Here is a 12,195-nt window from a genome sequence, read left to right on the forward strand (position 1 = left end):
CTAACGTGGGTTAACCTCCATCTTTAAACATTGGTGTCTGTTCTGGTCTAAATTATTGCCAACAAACTGCCAGTCTTTTCTTTCATCTTTCCTTATTTTAAGCACTGTAGCACCCCTTATTCTCCTTCCTCTATAAATCCCTCCTTCGCTCTCCAACCTCGCCAGACCCCCAATTCCTCTATCCTTAACAATATTATCCTTCAACCACCAAAACCCATACTCAAAAACCACTCAAAAACAGCTCTTTTTTTTTCAATAAACTTTTAGAGATGATGAAAGAGATGCGAAGCAAGCAAAACTGGGGTGCAGTGGCACCTGCACGTCTCGTTTCGACAAGAAAATCTTCAACTTGTCCAATGCTAGAGACCATTGTTGAAGAAGGGTGTGAAAATGAATCAATTTTCACTAAGAAAATCTTCCTTTACCTTCCCGTGGTGTTGTCCACGGTTTTCTATTTCTTGCTATACAAGGATGTGACGCGTTGTGCATGAGCCTTCTCCAACTCCAATGCGGTTTTATTGCATGAACCTGTGGCTCTAGTTTGCTTTGCTTCACCGAGGCTTTGAAAGATTTAAGAGTTTTGGGCTAATTTCCTGAAGCATTGAAATCAACAAGCAAAAGAGATAAAAAAAAAAAAAAAAGAATCCAATGCTTAAGGAGAGATCAATGATGAATAAGTTCATAAAGCATTGTAATCTGTGACAATTAGTAGTGTTCGCTCAATGATTTTTGGCAAACCTTCTGTGGAATGTTCCAAATTTTGTAGTTATGTTTTCATTAAACCAATCCAAACGTCTCGTTAGTCTAGTTTATGAAAGTTTCCGATTTATAATATTTACTTAAAAATTATATTGAATGCCAATAATGGTATCATCACAATTTTTTTTTTATGCAAACCCAATTGAAAACTGGGTACCATTTTTGAAATGGTTTAGATAGTTGACTCCTATATAATTTGTTAGATAGGAGCAAATCTAAAATATTTTAGAGAATAAAATCAATTATAAAATTTTTTAAAGATCAAAGTATAATTTTATTATATATTAACTTATATTTCATCGTTTTTGAAGGAATTATTTTTTTGAGGGGTAAAATGCACTTTTATCATATATATATATATATATATATAACTTTCTAATTTCATCGTTTATAAAAGAATTAAAATGTGAGTTTTCATTTTTTAGGGCTAAACCCCTTGCCTGCCCTCTTGTATTTGTCTTTGTTGTTAGTTGCATGTTTCATATACAAAGCTAGTTTAACTCGCTTTGCAAGTGGATTGTTGGACAACTTGACATATTTTGACATTCGACATTCTTTTGACTAAAAAATCTTGTTTTCTTCTATATATCTCTAAGGATTATAAGCAGCTATTTAATGGATTAGATCATGTTAAATATCAATCAAGTAATGACTTTTTTTTTTTGAAGAATTTATGTGCAGTCATGTTACCTTAAATAAAGATACTTAGTTCTTATAGAAGCCTATTTCTTAAAGATCTTTGCCTATTTGATTGCTTATTAAAGATTTATTTAAGCACAATTCAAATAAATACTAATTCATACTGATTGAAGAATTGCAAGCCAATAATATTTATTTAACTACCTAACCAACTTTTATGTTTATTCTTTCAATTGTTCATCCAATTACAACTTGTTACAACTAAAGTTAAACAATGTGTTTGTGGTTCACCCCATGAGGGGTACGAAGAGCCACTAGAGTGAGGGCAATTCACACCGTGGATGGTGTGAAAATTCACAAAGATCGATGGTTTGAGAGAGCCACTATAACAAATTTACTTATTAGTAGTGCCTAAAATATTGTTATTGCAAATTATATTTATGTTATTATTTATATTTTGTGACACAAAATAGTACATTAGGTGTGACGGTAAAGATTAATAGTGACAATGTATAATTTTTCATCATATATTATTGAGAATATGATGACGATAACTTATAACGTCATCTAATAGTTAGTATTTAGTGACAACTTGTGGCATTATCAAATTATATAAAAATCGTCATTGTAGTCAATGATGAAATAACGGAAGCTATATTGTAAGAGTGTTAAATGACATATTATATAATCATCTAATATAATAAAATCATGACATTAATGATGATAACATGAAACATTACTACTTAATAAGTATTTAGTGAGAGATAATTTTGTCACTAATATATATATATATATTATACATGAGTTCGTCATTTATTATTTTATTATATTATCACTTAATATAATAAAATAATAGCAATCAAATAATTAATATCATTATACATAACATTATCTTTTGTGCATAAGTTAAACAATAAAATGATCACACTCGAGAATTATGAACAAACATTTTATGGTTTAAATCATTTCTCATCACATAAGCATACATTATTTTTACTTGCTAGTAACCTTTATTATAAGTATTATATTAAATTAATTTATGTAATTTAACCTTTAAATCATTAAAAAATTAAAAATATAAATTTTAATAAATTTAACAATTACTATTTAAAAAATGTCATATGTCGTGTAAGCTATCCAATTTGATGTTATATGTAGTATTAATGTTGTCTTATTTTGAAGATATGATGTTGTTCGATGTGTATAAACAGGGTAGTCCATTCTGTGCATAATGCGGTGATCCGAATAAATGTATTAAAATGTTGCTCGAAATTGCATGTTTAATTATTGTCTGAAAATAAATATTATATTTACTAAGAATAAATATTAAGTTGTTGCTCAGAAGTGCGCAACTAGAAAACTATCGAATTAATGCATTAAATTGTTAATCAAATTATATACTTGGCTATCGTTTGAATCGATATCTTAACGGTTAGAATATGTATTTTTATATCGTTCGAATCTTGTTTATTGTTTCAAGTTGAAATTTATAAATTTTTTGTTTGGAGTTAAAAGTGCAAATAAAATAAACAAGTTTCATTTTTTTTAAAATAATTAATAGTAACTCTTTTAAAGTTTAGTTCTTGTTAATTCCTTTTATTAATAGTTTAAGGACTAAAATGGTACTATGTATAATAGTACAAGGTCCTTCTCTGCCATCTTTTCAAATAACAACCTTGCATCTTCGAGACTACCAAGTTTTGAGTACATTGAAAACAGAGCGGTATTCACAGATAAATCCTTACTTAAATCACTAACTAGAACCCAACAATGAACAGCTTTTCTTGCACTCAATGAATGCAAATCAACACCTGCCCTCAACAAATTAATAATAGAGACCACACTTCCTCTTTGAGAAGCTTCAAAATCAAATTTTTCCAACCCAAATCCTTAACAGGCTTTTCATCAACCACCTTATGCTCAAACTCACCAACTCCCCATTAAAACTCCACCAAAGCATCACCAACAACCTCAAATGAACCCAATATTGCCAACTGCACATGAACGATGAAGCATGGACACGGACATATAATTCGGGTACGACACGATACGATGATATGGTAATTTTTAAAAAATGAGGACACGGGTACGGTAAGATGCAACAATAAAAAAAATATTTTTATTATTTATATATATATTTTATGTTAAAATATATTATATTAATAAATACTACATCTTCTAGAAAAAATATATTTTGTTTAACTTGATTTATAAACAATATCTTATTTTATTTAACAAGAATTTGGATCACACATATATTTACTAATTTATAATTAAAATTAGTTTTTAAAAATATTTTAAATCTAATTTATATGGGTCTCATATATTTTTATTATACTTAATTTCACTATTTTTATATTATTATAATTTGTTTTTACTTTCTTACCCCATTATAAATTTATAACTATATAATACATTAACTATTTTTTTCTTTTTTACGTAGACACTCACATACCCTTTATTTTCTTCCCCATTTACCCCTTTTTTCCCTTCTCATTTACCGTCCTTACCTTTGCCTCAGTATTTCATTCTCTGCAAAAAACCCCAGCATCATCATCTTCGTATAAGCGAATCGACTCCAAAGAAGACAGGTATGTTAAAAATCCCATAAATTATCACGATTAAATGTTAAAGTTCTTTTTATCTGTTTACTAAAGTTCTATTCTTGTATATGGGTTTTTTTTCTTCTGTTTCTGATTCAGGCCAAAGTAAAGTCCGGGAGTGTCCTTTTTTGACACGCTTCAAGGTGTGTCTGGTACGTATCCGGCCGTGTCGGCGGCGTGTCCGTGTCGGACACCAGTACGACACTGGTACGAGTACGAGGGGATTTTCCCCGTGTCGGTGCTTCCTAGCCCATGAACCATTTTCCCGCACTCGGCTTCCGGCTAACAAGAACAAGCTGTTAGAACTAAAGAGAGGCTGAGGAGGCCAACGTTGGCATAGGAATCGATAAGATGAGAGGAAACTGTTGGGTTCTGGTGGAGGTCATGGAGTATGAACCTTGCATGGATTTGTGGAGACTGGAGATGACGTTTCTGGGATAGGTTTAACAGAAGAGGAGAAGATGCTGCCGAAATGCCTTGTTTGGGTGATCAGAATGTGTGGTAATTGGAGAGGGAAAGAACTAAGAAAATATATTGATCATTGAGCGGAAAGCATCTTTAACTACAGAGCATTTGGCGGCTTTATGGCCAGTGGCGTATATAGGTGGCTGGCAGGCCCGTGCACGTTAAAATTGAAAATTTTTTATTTAGTTGTTTTAAAATTTTAAGTTAATAAAAATAAAATTACATTCTAACCCCTAAAAATAATAAAAATTTTGATTCCTAACAAAATTTTCTTTACTTCCCCATGCATAGCAATCTCATTAACACACCTTCAATCATATTTTATGTTGCATAGAATATTTTTAAAATCATTTTTTTATTTTTATTTTCACCTCCCTCCCTTTATTTATAGATAAACTACCTTAGAATTACTAAATTATTAATAAGTCTATATTTCAGTTACTCAACTTAAAAAATTATAAAATGATCACTAAACCATCCGGAAGCTTTTTTTTAAGTCACGGATCTATTCAAAAAAATTTATTTAAGTCACAAGGCAATTAAGTTTTTTTTTTCAAAAGTCTTACTAATGAGCTCCAAGTAATAATTTAATGATCAGTACCCATTGACTAGTAAAATAACATTTATTAAATCCAATTGATTGATAGCTAGTGTTGAACATAAAAAAATAAAGTTGTGTGAATTTTAATTCACAGATTCATGACGTTTAAAATTGTTTCATGAAAAAAAACTAAATTGTAGAAGAGAAGAGGAAAGATAAGTTTCGATTGGTGTAGAAAGTGTGAACAGATAATGTCATATGGCAACGGTTTTAACAGTCTAATAAGTTAAATAAGAACTTTTAAATAGTTTAGTGATCATTTTGTAAATTTTAAAGTCGAGTGACCAAAACACAAATTTACTAATAGTTTAATGACATTGATTATAGTTTAACCTTATTTATATTAGTTTTCGGTTGCTTGGTACTGTCGCTTTTTCCCTCGTGAATGTTGTAAAACACAATGTTTGATTGAAAAGATTCCAGTTCCCTCATCAAAGCAATCTTTCACCTTCCGCTTCAATTAAAGAATAATGAAAATTTTCGCTTTAATTTTCGTATAATTCAATCTTCCCTCCTTATTTTCAAGCTCATTCTTTTGGGCTTATCGACATTGCCGCCACTTCTCTCTAGTTGACTCTCTCGGTACGATTTTTCTGTTTTCCTGTTTGGTTAACGAGAAAATGCAAGGGAAAGGAATGTGAAAACAAGTTAATGTTTTTTTTATTGTTTACTACTTAGCTCTTGCACAAAACGTTGGTGCAAATGAATTCCTACTGAATAAAGCATAATGTAGTTTAAAAGATGAGTTTTCTTATTTATTCATTTATCCTTTACTGTGGAGTTTTCGATTTTGAGGATTGGTGAAGCTATCTGATTACCAATTGTAACTTTATGCTCCGTTTGGTTGCTTGGAAATTGTCGTATAAGAGATATTAGATTAGGGGCTAAGATAATATTAGTATCTATTTGAGTTTAATTAGAGAAATACTTAAGGGTTGGTGACTTAGGCAAGGAAACTTAAAAAAAGAAGGAAAATAGAATGTGGGAATTAACATTTAATACTGGTATAAGGTATGTGCTCAGAGAAAGGTTGCTACTGAAATGAACAATCAAGATGATGAATGTTGAATATAGTTCAAATTACCTTTTGTCTAATACTGAGTTTTAATGAAAGTGCATATAACGCAATTAGAAACGAGGTTTCTGAATTTTGGTTTGGCTTGTGAAAGGTTCGTGCTTTACTGGTTTTATTGTTTTGATGCCATATAGGAATTCAAACTTCAAAGGTTGCTGGAAGGATTGTGGTAGTAGAGCATCACCGTGGAGATTCGGAAATGACAGACACCGATAGAGGAACACAAAGAGACAGGGATTCAGGTTTTCTGGCTATTTTAACTCTTGTTTTCTTTTATTGGTATTTGAAGCTTTTACTTTTAAAATGTGTTGCTTTTGGTTTTATTTAAATCATACATACACACATGCATAGAGAGAGAGAGAGAGAGAGAGAGATCTGTACTTGCACATGCCTGCCTATCTTTCATTTATCTGCTCAAGCTTCAAGTACATATGAATAAATATAAACATAGCTGATACAAAATACTAGTTCATTTGTTCGTTGCATATATCTACTACCTGCATTGTTAGCAATTGTCTACAAATAGTTGCAAGCAGAAGAAAGAAATGTGACGATCCAAGTGGCCGTCTCTGTATGTGCACTACCGGCTCTCCTCGCATACTTGAGTTTCTTCTTGGGGAGTTGTGGCAGTGAGAGCAGCAGGTGGAATGATGGTGTGTCCTTTGAATTGTTTCTCCATAATTGCCATTAAGCTAAAAATTATAGTCATATGCTAGACTATTCGCGGTTGAAGCACATCTGAAATGCGTTATGCATCGATTGTTATGCTAATTGCGGAGGGTTGAATGATATGTAGATGAGAATAAGTCTTGGTCTGCCTTGCATTACAACTTTGACTTCGTATAAGAAGTACTCCATTTTATGAAGTGGTAGCAAAGTTGTCCACAATCATCTTTTTATGGTTGTTTTTCAGCTTTTTACCTGTTTAGTCCACCAAGCAATCAAATCTTTCTCTCATTAATATTTTGTTGGTCTTGTTATGGTTGTTGTGTAGCTTTTTACCTGTTCACTCAGCAGAATCTTCCAGCTTGCAAACCTGTCCTTACTCCAGAATGGGTGAGAGCACGACTACACTCTTTAGCATCCAAAAATTTCCTTAATCTCTGGTTGATATTTTAACTTGCATTTTATGATGTTAACTTTTATTAATGTTGATTATTACCTAGCTTTATTTATGGGTTTCATCTTCATTTCTGCAGGTCTTTATGACATTTTTGTTTATAGGTTTCATTTTCATTCCTGTTGGCCTTGTTACTCTGCGAGCTTCTCATAGTGTAATTGCCCATTCTTTAGCTCTTGTTATCTCATCTGGCTATATATTATACTTCTTTTCTTGGTTGGTAGGTTGTTGAAATCGTGGAACGATATGATATAGGATGTGTACCTGAGCCATTTAGAATCAATAAGGTTTCATATATCCAGGATGACTCAATTCCCAAGAATTGTTCTCTTTCTTTCAAGGTGATACTTCGTTTCTGCATTGACTATACCTTCACCGTGAAAAATGAAAATCTAGCCAAGCTATACCTTCAACCATTCATTCTATGTGATCACAATGCATTATACTGCAGCACAGACTATCATGAATTAAGTGTCTAGTTCCAGGAAAAGTGAAATTTTGTGTCACTGGACTTTGAAATTTACTGGGAACTAAAACCAGTTTATCTGTGGAAGTGGAGTCCGTTGGAAAGGAAGGGAAATTGAACTATTACATAGTATTTCTTTCTGTTCCATATACTTTGTGAGTCGATTTTTTTTTGTGGAATGCTGAGAGAAACATCTAATCAGTGCTAGCATAGGTGCATTATTCTTAGTTGAATACAGGTCGTTATTAAGCTGCATATGACTGCCTTTTTTAACCCTTATTTTGCATCAAACATTTCTTTGTAGGTGCCCAAGTACATGAAAGCTCCAATTTACATTTACTATCAGCTTGATAATTATTATCAGAACCACCGTCGGTGCGAATCTTTCACTTGATGGGTTTAAAGCTTTGGCTTGATCAACATTGATAAATTGATCCATTTCCCTCATATTGTTTAAATGAACTATATAGGGGCTTGTTGCCTTTTACTTTTGACCTTAAAATAACTATTCATGGTTGAGGCCCTGCTTACTATTTTTCCCTTTTTACCTTAGTTGTTTACTTATTTGTTATTTACAAGTTATTCAAATATCAAAATTTTCTTGCTTTAATCTTCATTATTTTTCCTGTTTGCACTTCACTGGTCTAAACATTTGCCAGGTATGTCAAAAGCAGAAGCGACAAGCAACTCTTACACGGACAGAACCAACATGGCATAAGTTCATGTCAACCTGTAGAGGTCAACAATGATCGGCCTATCATTCCTTGTGGGTTAATAGCATGGAGTTTATTTAATGATACATTTACATTTATCCGTAATAGAGCAGAACTGAAGGTCAACAGGAAGAACATTGCCTGGAAGAGTGACCGGGAACACAAATTTGGAAAGAATGTATATCCTTTCAATTTCCAAAATGGTACACTGATTGGTGGTGGGAAGCTGAACCCAAGAATTCCTGTAAGTATTAGCTCTTTCCTGAGACATTCTACTGTGGTCTTGCAGATTCTTTTGTCTAGCCCGAAATTATTTATTCAGTACTTGACATACCTGTTCGAATACAACCAACTAGCAAATATCTTTCAATAACAAGCTTTCTTCTTTTCATTATGTTAATACAGTATTTGGTTTGAGTAAAGTATTCAGCTAGAGCTTGAGATATGAAATAATCTTTTGGCTTTTGGTTTTCTTGCACTTTCTTTTGATGCCGGTGAATGAATGCATTGTAGCTAAGCGATCAGGAGGATCTTATTGTATGGATGCGTACATCTGCCCTCCCTAGCTTCCGAAAATTGTATGGGAGAATCGAAAAGGATTTAGATGTGGATGATGTTGTAGTGGTCCACCTAATGAACAACTACAACACATACAGTTTTGGTGGTAAAAAGAAGCTAGTTCTTTCAACAACAAGCTGGTTGGGGGGAAAGAATGACTTCCTTGGTCTTGCATATGTCTTTATCGGTTCTTCTTCGGTTACCATTGCCGTTGTTTTCACGCTTCTACATCTACTGTCTCAAAGGTAAAAGCTCAACAAGTAATAAACAAAAACTTCGAATTCTCTACACTTTCATCCAAGTACTATTATCTAGCATTCTTTTTCCTTTTACCAAATGTTAAAGAGCTGCCAATTCGACTCCCTGGATATTCCCTTGTTTTCAGATTTCTGGAAATGTTGTATGACACATCGCTTTTATAACGTGCAGGCATTAAGAAGACACGTGTTATTTACCATGGAACTGAACAAACCATTCAGGGTGATTCGACTGATGAAATTCCGACTGACATTCTAAACTCCAAAACAGCTAGTGATTTCAAACCATAATCCGGTAAATCATTTAGGCTATTCCCTTTCTGAATTAGTTACAAAGAAGCTTGTTATACATGTTAATAGATCAATAAAAGGAATATTTTCAGGACAGTGCTATATGTTGTGACAAGTGAATGCAAAATAGATAACTCTCTTTGAATCTTCCTTTACATTGAATACAATAACGTTAAAATAGCCCTTTTTTCCGGTAGAAGAGGACTCAGGTTAAGTTGACAATGGCCTTATCCAATAACAAGATTGCGTTTCATTTGTCTGACTTATTATTTTATTATCATCTTTACTTGTATATAGCCCTTGAAAGAGACCAGAATTAACCACATTGTCTAGACACGTGCAGTTGTATACACTGCATTTGCCTCCGTCCGAATTTGTTTGTCTCATTCAGACCGCGTTGAAACTTGATAAGACTTGTCAGTCGTACCGCGTTGAAACTTGAAAAGACTGTTTTATGACTTTTTCGGTCGAAATTTGCTAGGCCAGGCCAAGGCAATGTGGACCGTAGCTAGAACAAATTTGTTGACGGTTTATTGATAGGTAATAATCTTTATAGGCGAAATGCTTTGCTCAATATCTATGAACTCTTAAGTATAAACCATATATTTTTACTTTCAAATTCCATTTTTTATCTTCTTAATCCTTATCCATAAGTTATAGGCCGAAATTTGGTTGATTGGTCTTCACAATCACAGGGGGATGGACCAGTGATCTTATGGCGGAAGTAAGGCATCCAATTGCCTCTTCCATAGGGAATTTTCCATGTCTTGTCTTGTCTGGTCATAATAAGTAATTTTTATATACATTTATATTAACTTTGGTGAGAAAAATCCAATCTGTATCTCGTGATTATTAGAAGTGCCAAGTACGAAATGATATTTTTTCAATGTCTTTTGGAAAATTAGAAAAGACTGTTTGCTATAACAAGAGGAAAAAAACAAGGGTCAACTTTAGAATGTACATGGTTTGCTAACGTGGGTTAATCTCCATCTTTAAACATTGGTGTCTGTTCTGGTCTAAATTATTGCCAACAAACTGCCAGTCTTTTTTTTGCTCGTTGATCTTTCCTTATTTTAAGCACCGTAACACCCCTTAACCCCCTTCCCTATATAATCCATACTTTGATCTCCAAGCTCTCCACACCTCAATTCCTCGAATCAGTATCCTCGTGAGATCCTTAACAATATTCTCCTTCAACCATCAAAGCCCATAGTCAAAAACAGCTTTTCTTTTTTAATCAAGTTTTATAGATGATGAAAGAGAAGGGATGCAAGCAAAACCGGGGTGCAGTGGCACCTGCACGCCACGTTTCGATAAGAAAATCTTCAACTTATCCGAGGCTAGAGACCATTGTTGAAGAAGGGTGTGAAAATGAGTCAGTTTTCACTAAGAAAATCTTCCTTTACCTTCCCGTGGTGTTGTCCACAGTTTTCTATTTCTTGCTATGAACCTTCTCCAATGCGTATTCGTTGCTTGAAAAATGGAGTTTCAGACCCTGTGCTTCTAATTTGCTTTGCTTCTCTGAGGCTTCGAAAGGTTTAAGAATTTTGAGCTCATTCCTAGAAGCGTTGAAATCGACAAGCAAAAAAGATGAAAAGAATTCAATGATTATGGAAGGGGAGATAAATGATGAATAAGTTCTATAGAGCATTGTAATATGTGAGAATGGGTAGTGTTTGGTCAATGATTTTGGGTAAACTTTCTTTGGAATGTTCCAAATTTGTAAATTATGTTTTCATTTAACCAATCCAAATCTCTCATGGTCTCTAGTTTTTTGAGACTTTCTGATTTATAAGCCTTTATTTTTGACATTTTGGCCATTAATAATATTTACTTAAAAGTATATTAAATGCCAATAATAGTTTTGTTCCACAATTTTGGTACAAATTAGGATTGAATCAAGTTTCACTCTAGTTTATTGAATGCCAATATTGGTTTCATATCTTGGATGTGTTTTATACTAACAAGATCAAATTAATTAAATTTATTTTTATTTTTTTAATTAATTCTATCTCTACACTACAGTGCTCTCAATTAAACTTGTTTATGGGTATAGGCCCGAAGATTTATCCGAAATTTGAGAAGGTTTGGATAAAAATATTAGACCTGAAAAATGGGTTTGAGCAAACAAATTAGACCTGTTTAAAATATGGGTTGGGAAGTTCGAGCCCAATCCGGCCTGACCCGTTTTTAAGTTTATATTATTTTATTATATAATTTAGAACACATTAAAAAAATAAACATATACTGAATATATAATACTACTCTAATATAAACAATAAAATAAATATATATTTTAAAAATAATGAGTGGGCCTAAAATAGGCTTGAGTTAATCTTTTGTAAATATAGACAAAAGTTGACAAAATTTTAAGCCCATATTTCAAGCCAGATGGGGTTTGAATAAATATAAAGTATGTTAATATCATGCTTAAGCTTAGACCATGAACACCTCTACGCTCAACCCAACTTCGTTCATTTTACACATTTAATACAATTAATTTTGTATATAAAAAACCCATGTTAACAGCCATGGTAAAAGCAGTGACTAATCCATTTGGGTAGGACGGTTGCGACGTTTAATTTACTGCTAATTAGCTTTATTAAACTGGGAATTAACAAAGAAACAGATGGTCCAATCATCTAAAA

General features: G+C 32.8%; 1 protein-coding gene across 3 annotated transcripts; it reads left to right on the forward strand.

The window, feature by feature from the left end:
• Positions 1–5,521: 5,521 nt before the first annotated feature.
• Positions 5,522–9,692, forward strand: LOC105777526 (putative ALA-interacting subunit 2). Of its 3 annotated transcripts, none has more exons than XM_012600856.2 (9): positions 5,522–5,649; positions 6,277–6,384; positions 7,137–7,198; positions 7,342–7,416; positions 7,487–7,603; positions 8,033–8,103; positions 8,388–8,685; positions 8,955–9,244; positions 9,429–9,692. In XM_012600856.2, exons 2-9 carry the CDS (start codon positions 6,342–6,344, stop codon positions 9,433–9,435), a joined length of 963 nt encoding a protein of 320 aa, XP_012456310.1. In that variant the 5' UTR covers positions 5,522–5,649; positions 6,277–6,341; the 3' UTR covers positions 9,436–9,692. The 3 variants fall into 3 exon arrangements, with proteins under 3 accessions (XP_012456310.1, XP_052477823.1, XP_052477824.1); XM_052621863.1 differs by having other exon boundaries at positions 8,403–8,685; XM_052621864.1 differs by lacking the exon at positions 8,033–8,103 and having other exon boundaries at positions 7,518–7,603.
• Positions 9,693–12,195: the final 2,503 nt, after the last annotated feature.

The sequence above is a fragment of the Gossypium raimondii genome, chromosome 10 (genome assembly GCF_025698545.1).
Source record: "Gossypium raimondii isolate GPD5lz chromosome 10, ASM2569854v1, whole genome shotgun sequence".
NCBI lineage: Eukaryota > Viridiplantae > Streptophyta > Magnoliopsida > Malvales > Malvaceae > Gossypium > Gossypium raimondii.